Here is an 11832-nt window from a genome sequence, read left to right as displayed (position 1 = left end):
CCCCCTCCCTCTTCCCCTGCCTGCAGCTTTGCCTACTTATTGCCTCCCGTCGCAGGAGAGGAGCGAGGTGGAGCGCAGACAACAAGGGCATCGCAGTGCCATCAATTGTCTCCACAGCACAGCCAAAAAGCAACAGGAAAACGAGTGACCAAAAAAAAAAAGCTTCAATAAATACTCTACCATGTCAGCACGGCACTGGCACATCTTCTTCAAAAATGCTAAGAGGCACTGGGCTCATGAATCTGCAGAGGCAAACATAAGGGATATAAGTGGGGTCTGAGGTGGGACAGGGGAAGTGTAGGTGGGTGAAGCTTGTCAGACTTTGGTGGAGTGGCACACAGGGAGTTCTGACGTCTGCAGATGTTTTTGCAGGAATGATGAAAAGCCCCAGGAATACTGAGGTTTATGGGATGAAAGAGAGATTCCCCTGAAAGGGCTTCAAGGAAGTGTTTTTTCTACTTTCCTGCTAAAGGCAGTGTTAACAGACCTCTCCATACCAAGCAGAGAGGTCTATTTAGGCATGCTTCATAGGAAAAGTATTTGAACTTCTTAGAAAACTTGACCTGATGGAAATGTCTTTTGTTAGCTGTTTGTTAGGAATGCACAAATTTACTTGCCCTCTGTAAGATTTGCCCTATACTTTGTGCCCGTTAAGAGATAGAAAGGTTGGATGTGGCCAAAAGAACGTGCACAAGGAAGACGTGCTTCAGTGTCTGGGTATATAGGTGTTACGTACTGAAAACATGTCTTCCTGAAACACTCTAAAGGTGTATAGAGGGTCTGCCAGAAAGTTCAGAAAAATATCTTTCTAGTAATAAGGATATCCCTTTCATACACTGTGCAGGCAGCTTTCTTCTCAAGGAAGGCCCCACCAGACAGGGTTTGTGGAAAGGAAGTTCTAACAGCAGGAAAATATTTTGTTGCCTTGTAATGGATGTGCTTGCATTGAGAAAGGCTGGCTGGGCTGCTGAAGACTTCAGATGCTTTTTTCCTTTTTTTCTTAGTATGTGCTGACAATGAGAATGAACTAGAGGCAGACCAGCAGATGGACAACTTGTACCTGAAAGCTTTGGAGGGATTTATTGCCGTGGTGACACAGGATGGAGACATGATCTTTTTGTCAGAGAATGTCAACAAATACATGGGTCTTACACAGGTAACTCGTGCCCTCACACTTTCCTGTCTCTGTAATACAATTCCTAGAAAAAACTCCTATGCCTAAATGCAGAAAACCAGCTGCGTATCACTGCAAAAAAGACTGGAAATAAAATGTCTTATTTCTTAGGCAGGTACCTGCACACCAGACAACAGTTGGGGGTTTTTCCCTCTCCCTTTCTATCAAAGTTATAGTGTCTTCGGTGACTGCCAGCTTGCCTTCCTAGATACTACCTTGGAGAGGAGGATGGACATTTATTCAACTTACGACTTAAGAGGGGATAAGAGCCGCTCTTTTGGGTCCCCCCTTTCCTGCTTTGTGGATTGGGGGTTTTCTCCTGTGTTGAAAATAACCAGTGGTGTTGGCTGTTAACTGCACCATGCAAATCCAAATATAGGGAATTGTTCTGGGGAGAAAAGGAGAAGTTATGCATAGGATAAACAAAGGGAGGGTCACAGGATTTGCGTCTCTGGGTACCCTGTCGATGCACTTAGCTCAGTGACCAGTTTCATCTGAATAGGTTGTATTTAAAAACAGATAAATACTATTAGTTGCCTTTATTTGGCTAAATATAGTTCTTCCTTCTGCACAGGTGGAATTAACTGGGCACAGCATTTTTGACTTCACTCATCCATGTGACCATGAAGAAATTCGAGAGAATCTCAGCCTGAAAAATGGTAATAAGGAAAATGGAAAAGAGTCACTGTTTGCTTTTTAAATAACCAAATTAAGTAACTGGCTGACAGTAGAGATCTGTTAGTCATGGTAAAGGGGAATTTTCATTCTCAGAGCAATCATTAACTGTTATTCAATACTTTGCAGGTTTGTTTTGGTTTGCCAAATGTTGCTTATATATGATAGTGCTAAGAGCTGTTTGTTTAGTGTTTTTCTTTCATCAAGTTAAGACAGGCATAATGTTTTCACTTGTAACACTTAGCAAAGATTTATGTGCTGCAAGCTAAAACATAGGTTTAAATGCACAAAGTCCCATTCAAGTTCCACCTTAAGTTTTAGGTCTGAGCTCTACAAACTGCTCTTCAATGGTCCATGCATCTTTGATGGTCTCTGCATGTAAATTATCTGAGACTTAGTCTGTTATTTCTATTGAATACTTCATGCTTATAAATAGAAAAAATCAAGAAGCAAAACTGAGGAAACTCATTTGCCATTTTCCTTATACAGGTTTAGGCTTTGGAAAGAAAAGCAAAGACATGTCTACTGAGCGTGACTTTTTCATGAGGATGAAATGCACTGTTACCAACAGAGGCAGAACCGTTAACCTCAAGTCTGCAACATGGAAGGTACCATATTTTAGCCATAACAAGTGTTTTTGATGTAAAAAGACATTTTGGCACGTAGAGAAAGTACATTCCAAGTTTGTTTCTCATTCAGAAATCATTATTTCAGGTTTTGCACTGCACTGGACAAGTTAAAGTGTACAACACTTGCCCTCCTCACACTCTGTGTGGGTATAAAGAGCCTCTTCTCACCTGCCTTATAATAATGTGTGAGCCTATTCAGCATCCTTCAAACATTGATATCCCCCTGGACAGCAAGACCTTCCTGAGTCGCCATAGCATGGACATGAAGTTTACCTACTGTGATGACAGGTAAACTCCACTGTTTTTTCTTTTCTATGGGTGTTTCTATCTTCTTGAACAAAACAAGCTGTCCTTCCAAACGTTCTCCTGTGTGGACCTAGGACTATAGTTACCAATACAGCTACTCAGCAGCTCAATTAATCCATCTCCAATCTCAATTTCGGCAAAATGGTACTCCTGCTGTATTTCCTCCTCCTGCTGAGTGAGGAATTCAAGTTCACGGACAGAAGATGAGGCAACTTAGGAGAGCTGTAAGGATTAGCTTCTTGGGTTTTAACGGACAGAAGAGTATACAGGATTTCTCTTCTTGTTTTTTAGAGAATGTCTGAAATGACATGCCTTACGGACCTTAGTCAAGGATTGTTTTATGGTTGGTTTGGCCCAGGATGCTACTATCGGTTAGCTGGAAAGTACTTTATGCTCTAGATTAACTAAGAATTGCTAAGGCATCCAGAGCATCTGCAGCTCTGAAATGGGGTTGCAGCCTCTTGCTCAATGAAAAGCAAACAACCTTTGCTGGTCATTTATCTGCTCCTTTTAGTGGCAAAATGAAGGGGAGGAGGAAGATCTTGGGTCAAGCAAGGGGCTGTCCCGTCCACTCCCCACACTTTCCTCTTGAGTGGAAAGAATGGAGATCCCCCTAGTGTCCACCTGCCTGATTTCCCCTCTGCATATTTTGGTAACCATCTTCCCTGCGTGTGAGTGAACCAGAGATCCCTTGCCATGAAGTGTCCTCCTGTTCCCCATTTCCCCAGAAAGTCCTGTCTGTAGGACTGTGGGTTTGGTGTTTGTTTTGGGGTTTTTTAAAGTTTATGAGGTCATCCCTGAACTTAATATGAAGTTTTCTGTCTAATGAAACTGGTCGCCTGAAATTCAGAGATGCTAGCAAGCGCTGAGGTCTTTAGGGTTATCAGTGGGATTATAAGCATGCTTTGTTTTTACGCAAAAATTCACAGGGTTGAGAATTTTTTTCATCCTTCAAAGATTTTTTAAAACTTGTGCTAAGCAAGATGATTATTTTAAACAATGTGATGAAGCAACCATATAAACTAGCAGTGTTAGCAGCTGTAGATGAAAGGTTACAAGTGTGAAACTTGTGACTGACCTTCTTCTGACCTCTCTGAGAATTTAAGCAGCAAGTGTGCCATAACTAGAAATGTCCTCTGATGTAACTGCAATAAATCAGACTTTTTTTTTTTCATGTTAATACTTTCAGGATTAAAATATTGAGATATCAGTAGGATTTTGCCGCCGGTGGGGAAAGCAGCAACATGGTAGTGATTCATTATTAAAAGCAACGTACCTCTGAATTACTGGGACCATTCAGTGGCAAGCTAGAGGAGAGTACCAGAGGATTTTGCAGCATTCACATGACTCTGCCAGACTTAAAGCATGAGCAATTATAAATGAGAATTAGAGGGACTGATTAAAGTATCCCATTAAAGATACACATGCTTATTTTAAAAAGAATGACATGTTATGCCCTGTCTTAAATAGTGGGAGTTTTTTTACAGGGAAAATTTATCACATGGCAGTGAAGTACAACAGCTTCCTCTGGAGGATTTAACTTGGGAATTTCAGAGAGTTTTCTTTAAAATCGGGCAGCAAAACAGCATGTCTTTTACTAGATAGTTTCGGTTGGACATTTTCATGTTTTATTGAGGTTATGATAAAGCTGTAAAGGCCAGGCCAGAGGAGGACGAGAACTCACGCACCTTTCGGGTTCTTCCCAGCAGATCCTCCTGGCTCTCGCTTCCCTCCTGGAGGGATGTTGATTTCTCTCCAACAGGCGACACATCACTAGACACATAAAAATGCAAAACACTCAGCTGTGCTTATCAAATTCGGTGCTGCTAGACAAATTGCATTGAAGGAGCAGCTTATGCCAAGAATGTAAATCCAGGCTGAGGAGCGGAGGAGGAAAAGCAGCATGTGCCAGTCAGATGCCTAAACTCTTTTCAACCTACTCTGGCCTTTCTGCAGCAACGCAGCAGGGCTAACACAGCTCATTTCTCCATAAGAGACTGTGTCTTTCCAGTTCAGGGTTGATATCCTTGAGGGCAGAATGCTGCCTCTAGCAGGCTTCCACAGTGACCCGAGTATCCCCTTTGCAGTTCATCTGGTGTGGACGGTCTGCTTCCAGGGAGCATTACGTTTTTATTTTTGAAGCACTCAGTTAAACTCTAGGAGTTCTGAGGAAGTACCTTAATGAATGGCAGCCGTGCTGGACCTTAGTAATGGAAGCATCTGCCTTCAGTGGGAAGCTTAAGTGGGTACAGAAGAGAGCTGCTCTTGTACATGAGGCTGAAATTTATCCTTGTGGAAAATGAGGATCACATCCATCATCTCCTTAGGAAAGCTCATAGTCTCTGTCTGTCACAAAACAACACGCAAAATATAGGCTGGCTACCTTTCAATGCTTTGTAACAAAAACTAATTGGCTGACATGAAGTGCCTTGATTCTTTTGGCTTTTCCTCAGGAGGATACAGGACAGATAGCAAGTTCTTGTCTCTTGAAGCAGACAAGACTGGCCACCCCACATTTGAAATGTGTGTGACATTAGCCCGTATATTTTGCCTTCCAAAAATAATTTATATATGCGGGCCTCTGACTTGCCAGTGGTTAGGTGGGATATGTTTGTATTCTTTAAAACAGCTTTTGCAAGGTGATGAGCCTGTTAAGAAAGGTTTGTGAGATATAAATAATAAAAATAGGTTGCTCTGTTAAATACCTGGTTCAGCCATTCCTGGAGAGCAATTTAAAAATGTTCCCTTGCTCCACTTATCTTGGCTAAGTGGTTTACAGGAAGGATTATTTTAGCCGTAATACAGAAATGCTGATCAGTGGCACAATGCAATAATCCAAGCGAGGATTTAGTTCAGCTGCACAATGCTTTTGTGTCAGAGAAGATCGCCAGCGAGATCTGAGCTGTAGTCGGAAAAAAAAGGCAAGGCTTTGTACAAAGGCAATTTTGTTACCTTGGTGGCATAGCTGATGCTCGGCGTTTCTTCCCATGCAGGGCCATGGGGGCGAGGAGTAGATAGAAATATTAGCAATGTATTTCTGTGATGGAAAAATCCACAAAACAGAAGTGAAAACTGTACGTGAATTTGATTGAAAACCCCAAAACTACTTCAGTTGCCCCAGCACATGCAGTCTCAGCCTTTATGGTTTATGCATAACAAAGGAAAGCCATACGCTGTGTTTTGGAGGGGACCAGGGTTTTGAAAGCAGAGAGGGTAACGTGGCATCGTAGGTGGTGGTGGCTTCTCACCTTCATCCCTGCAACCTCTCAGAGCGCTGGGAGGGGAGAGGGAAGCCCTCTTTGCCTGTAATTACTGTGGGCAGCGTGTGTGAGGGGAGAGAAGGGTAAGGAAACAAATCTATTCTGTTGCGGGGCAAGATGTGCAGGCAGTGACTCTGGAGGCTGAGTCATAAACCAGTTCTCTGGCACTGGCACACTGAAAAACGTATGTTCTCCATTATTTTGAAGGCATGGCTTGCTTTCGGGAATTGTGTGTTCCTGGTTAGAAGAAACCCAATTAGTTATAGTCTTTTTTTGCTTTTTCTTGATTGGAACATTTTAATGGAAGAGTTGAAGGAGGAGTGATGGAGGATGTATTGTGATTCAGAAAAGGATGGTGCAGGCAGATGCAATGCCAATAACGTTGGTCCCAGTTAGGTTTCTCCTAATATGAGTGTACATGTAGGATCCAGGCTGTGCCCGACTGAGAGGAAACTTGAGTTGCATTTTGTGTCCAGTTATGTCCCTGTAAAACAGAAATATGCAGACACAGGACCTTGTGTGAGGGTTTAAGTCAGTTTGCCATTTGACCTATATTTGGGGAATATTTTTAAATTAGGTGAGAACGCAAATAAGCATTTGAAGGGACCTCCTGTCCCTCGAGGCATCCCTGCTCAGGGGGAAAATGCAGTAGGGAGACAACAGTGAAGTGCTGAGAGATTCGCATTTGTTGAAACTGGCTTTTGGTATACACCACACTTAAGAAAAAACATTACCAGCTTCTTTTGTTAATAACACAACTTTGATGTAGACAGACTGAATGAGTAGGAAAGACGGAGTCCTGGTGAAGCTTTTAATGTATGCATCTAGTTTTCTTGCCTAGCAGGGCAGATACACCTAACCTGGCCAGCCGTCCCTCTGAGGATTGGGCAGGGGTCCCAGTTTGGGGTTTTTTCTTCCTTTTCTTCTTGGCCTGGGTTAGAGTAGAAGTAGCAATGTATGTTTTCAGGAGGAAATGTGGGTATTTGGCAGGACTGCCATGCTGCCCTGCTGCCCGCTCTAGCAGGCTGGCAGAGTGCTTTACCCCAGATGTAGTGGCTGTGTTGGGCTTTTTTTTTCTTTTTGGTGCCTTTTTTTCCTTTTAACTCATTCTGCTTTAAGTATAACTTTGTTTGTTTGTTCCCGTCAAGACCAATTTAACTTCAATAACTTAGTAACAGTTTGAATACAGAAAGACTTTATTAAGAGATCCACACCCTCACACACACAGTCCACATGCAGCCCGACAAATATACACCCAGCTATTTTTTTAATGAGCAGTAAACATTACAGCAGTCTTTCTCAAAGAGCTTGACTTCTCAGTCCTGACTGTTCTTATGATACTATTTTAACTCAAGAAATGGTATACAATAAAAAGCTTTGTGCTCCTATAAAGAGACAGAAAAGCACAATTTTAAGAAAAACCAAAGCACTTGAAATAGCTCATCTCTTAGGAGATGTAACCTTTGAAGCAGTGAGCTTTGTTTGCTTTGCCGCGTCTCAAAGAGATAAAGCAGGGCAAAGCTGTACAAAGCTAGAAATAGGATTCAGATCACTTGTTTCTCCATTCTGTACCGTAAGCATAAAACTTTGCCTTTACTCCACATCCGAAGAAATGGGTATATTAAGAGAAGCTGAAGTAGTGCTCAAAAACCATTTAAGGAGCACGGTAGTTGGAACAGATCCGCTACTGCGGAGGGCTACTGCCCACCTCTTTAATGTCTTTTCTGAGATTTTGACCTCAGTACATCATGGTGACAAGTATAGCTCAGAAAACTGAAGGGCCAGTCTGGCAAAATTAAGATTCCCCCCAAGGTATTTGTGTTTTCAGAAACAAGTGGTTAACGGGAGAATAAACAGCCTCTCAGCCCACCTGTCATCTTCAACAAAAATTATTATTATCCAATTAGCACCAATTTAGCTTTTACAAATGCAAAGGAAACCCAAAGCCTACCACGGCAGGAAAGCCATCCAAAACCACCAAACAGTTTGTTTTCCGATTTTGTCATTCCACAGCTTGCACAAAGAACAATTTTCCGTCTGGTGTCTAAGCAAAAGCAGAAGTCTTGTGTTCTGGACTTGGTTTTTTTAAATGACCCTTTGGTCCCACAGGGCTTATACATTTCTGTGACTCTTTTAGTTTTGTACTCCTCCTCGGAGCTCCATAGGATGCTTTTTCCTTTGCACTTAGTCCTCTGTGTATTCACTTGGCACTTCATATTGCAAAGAGGCTCCTGTGGAAGGCACGTGGAGTTTGGAGGGTGCACCTCACTGGCGAACCTCAAAGCGATGCTCAAGTGAGGTCAGTGCAGAGACCTTTGCTGAAGCGCTCGCTGCCTTCTCGCCCAGGTACCATTCAGGCTGGCGGCTATTGCCAGTCTTCTTCCATGAACCTCTCGGGACCGTCACGGGATGGGTGTGATGGAAACGGGGATAGCTGCCCGCCTCAGACCTGGTGCATAATGTGGCATAGAATTGGCTAATCTGATTTCCAGCCCTACGCTGCCTGTAGCCCGCAAGATTTTTTTTTTTTAAGATTTTCAGAGTCAGCAGCACCAGAGGAGGAATAAAGGATGGTCTGATCTGCCAATTCGTGCACCCTAAACGAATGCTTCTAACAATTCTCAGAGAGAGGGCATTTGTTATAAAATAGCAGCATTTAAAAAATATATCTAGGAAACACATTAGCCAGTTGTAGGGTTTTTTGGGGATAGGAGAAAGAAATATTCTATACTTCTTAAAAAAATAATTTCACTCCCAGGAGTGTTTAAATAGAAATATAACAGATTAACAGGTCAGTTAACAAGGGCATAGAGGCTGTTTTAAAACAATTGCTCTTGATTAGTATTTTACTGTTACCAGGCGTGGGTGTAGAATTTAGCCAGTGTTGTGGGGTTTGTGGGTAATTCTTTGATATCTTATTTTTATCTTCCTGTATACTTTTTAGCTGGTTGTTGTAAAAAGTTATCAACCTACCACTTGCTAACTTTCACCCAGGATTACATTAGATCTAATTAAATTTGACATTGTCACAGCAGGATTGTACCACAAGTTGTTCTGTGCCATGGAATGGCAAGAAGAGTAATTTTACAGTGAGGACGCTCGTTATGAACTGATCAGTGAGGAGCAATTTGAGAGGGGAATTACAGGATTGGAATAGACAATGTGGCACAGAGATTGCAATTCTTATGCAGTAAGAGTTAAGAGTCCCTCAGCCTGCTGGAAGACATATTTTTTGCTTGCTATCTGAGTTCCACTGTTGATACCCATGAAGGCTGTAAAGTGGTTTTGGATTTGTATTGGTGCTGCTGGGTGCATGATGGTTCTTTTTTTTCCCATTATCTTTATTTCCTTTTCCTTCTCCCTGCTCAACTCCTACTTGGCTCTGAGCTCCCAAGACTGGATTAAGAGTAAATCCTCAACTTCCTGACTTTTAAAAGCCTTCCCCTTGCAAGGAGCTCCGAACTAACCAGGATGGTTTTATGTTACTATGCCATTATATAACCAAAGGCCATAGTTTCTGTTTTTAAAGACTGTATATTTACACTGGTCCTGGCAGACGCCCCTGGCCACTTACACCAGTGTGCCCCAGCTGACTGCGTAAAGGCAAGCACCAACTGGATTTTGGGAGCCTTACTTTTATTAGGGCTCCTTCTGTATTTAGTGTTTTCTCCTGATGGTTCCGCCGTGATGACCAACTCACTATGAGAACTTCTGCTTTATTAAAAAAGAAAAAGCAATTGTGGTTTCAGAGAAAAGTTACAGATTTGACTGGGCTGCAGTTTAAAAGCTCAGAAGGTTGACAGTGAAGAGGGTCAAAAAAGCAACTCTTTTTGAAACCCGATTCCAGAATTTCCCCTTTGTTAGTCTAACTGTAAACATAAACAGAAGAGTAAGTCTTCGGGGGGAACCCAATAAAACCAACCACGGTTTTTCCTCAGCTAAACCACTACAAACCCAGGTTCGTTCCATGGAAATCAGGACAGAGAGTAGTTTTCAGAGTGACAAAACCAAGGTGTCCCGGGGGTATAAGCTATACAGTTCTGCGGAGGCGAGGGAGAAGCTGACTCAACACCTTGGCGTTCAAACCATATACAAAATAGCTCCATCTTATGTGTCTTCCTTGCTGGAGGGGGATCCAGGAGATGAATGCCATGCCCTTGCTCTGTTTGTTTTACAGTATTTACATGTCTGTCTTGTAAAGACATGCTTGTGTCTGGAAGGCTGGGCCAAAGCTGTCCTTCCAGGGAGTACGAAAACCTGAGGACGTGTCTCTTAAAAGTAGCAATGCCACTAAGCAGATGTGGTGGTGGCAGCAGATAAAACCTTTCCACGGGAGTTAGGAGGCATAAAACTCGGGCACTGCCATTGACAGCAGCGATGTGCTGCAAGATGTGACCATTCCTTTTCAAGCCTCCTGGCTTTTCAGGGTTTGTGACAGCTTAGCAGTCAGTTTGCAGTCATTTTTCATACTGCTCTCTGCAAGGTTGTTATTGTAGTTTAAAAGCTAGGAAAAGGCATCTAAGAGTGCTGTGGCTGACTTGAGAAACAGTGATGTTTCCTTCTCTTCCCAGAAGATATGGTATGTTTGATTTTGAATGCATAAAGAGGATTTTTTTATTTTTATCTTTTTTACTAACCATGTTTCCTGTAAAGTTGTGTGTGATGGTATTTCAAGTTGAATTTAGGAAAAAAGAATGCTTTTCCTCCAGCCCCTCATTAGAGAAAATCATCTGCACAGTTTGATGACCTATTTTCATTTTACTCAGGAACTTGTAAGAAATCCTGCCTTGCCCGAGTACTCAGACTCTGGGAAAAAAATCTAGTTTTTGAGATCATAACTTTCTTTGTGTAAAATCCTACTGAGTTTGTGGATTGGTCACCCGAGTAACCCAATCCATACGCTAAAGTTCTCATATAATTGAGAAACACTAAGTAGAAGAGCTGATTTTTTTTTTTTCTTTTAACTGCCCATAGATTCTCACCTTGCATTTTTATTTTATTAAATCAATACCCAAAGTAGTGATTTAACCCTTTTATGTATGTTTTTTTTAAATGTACGCATACTTTTAAATCTGATGGTGCCAACCACTACCCTCCTCACATGCATTTGATTTTGAATTATGGTAGTTGGGAGTTTCTGCATGTAGTGGACAGCTTGAGAACTTTGTCAGCAATAGTTTTCCAGCTGAGACCTTCTAGAAGAGATACTGTGCAGTAGGGTTGGGAAAATTTGCAACACACATAATGACATCCCTAGGAATTTTTATTCCAGTAGTAGTAAAAGGCAGGTTATTCTGAACATGGAAATATTTCAGAGACATGATCAGAAGTCCTCTACAGCTCCTAATGTGTTCAGAATTTCTCGTATTGTGGTTTTAACTCTGTTAGTCTAAGGCTGATAGCTACCCTGCACGTGTAAGCATAAGGCTAAGGTGACCTGAATTTTAAATATTTGGTTTTTTTCTTAACTAAGAATAACAGAGTTGATTGGATACCATCCAGAGGAGCTGCTGGGCCGTTCAGCGTATGAGTTCTACCATGCCTTGGACTCGGAGAGTATGACCAAGAGTCACCAGAACTGTAAGTCACATTCTTATTTTTCTTTATAGTTTGTATATAAAGCACAGCTTGCAGGTACCTCAATAAGTAGTTGAAAATACAAATACACCTTGTGTGCAGATATTCTCTGAGAACATTATTTAGGCTTTTCAAGAAAGCTTACATGTTACCGTGCTTGTCTAGCTGAAACCTGCAGCTGATCTTTCCAAAGGGTCTGTCTGTCTTCTGC

The 11832-nt window shown here is 42.0% G+C and overlaps 1 protein-coding gene across 1 annotated transcript in view; it reads left to right on the top strand.

Annotated features, from left to right (window-relative positions):
- The window catches only part of LOC104623791 (endothelial PAS domain-containing protein 1-like), a gene marked incomplete at its 3' end in the record, with an annotated part of 21689 nt that extends 10065 nt beyond the window's left edge, over window positions 1-11624 (top strand). Inside the window, exons 2-6 of the mRNA XM_010290979.1 lie at window positions 1005-1156; window positions 1749-1833; window positions 2345-2457; window positions 2564-2766; window positions 11518-11624. Coding sequence (XP_010289281.1) covers window positions 1005-1156; window positions 1749-1833; window positions 2345-2457; window positions 2564-2766; window positions 11518-11624 — 660 coding nt within the window. The remainder of the gene's footprint in view (window positions 1-1004; window positions 1157-1748; window positions 1834-2344; window positions 2458-2563; window positions 2767-11517) is intronic.
- Window positions 11625-11832: the final 208 nt, after the last annotated feature.

This window comes from Phaethon lepturus, unplaced genomic scaffold (assembly GCF_000687285.1).
Source record: "Phaethon lepturus isolate BGI_N335 unplaced genomic scaffold, ASM68728v1 scaffold29387, whole genome shotgun sequence".
Lineage (NCBI taxonomy): Eukaryota > Metazoa > Chordata > Aves > Phaethontiformes > Phaethontidae > Phaethon > Phaethon lepturus.
The sequence above is the reverse complement of the archived record's forward strand: the minus strand, read 5'-3'. Positions and strand labels throughout refer to the sequence as shown.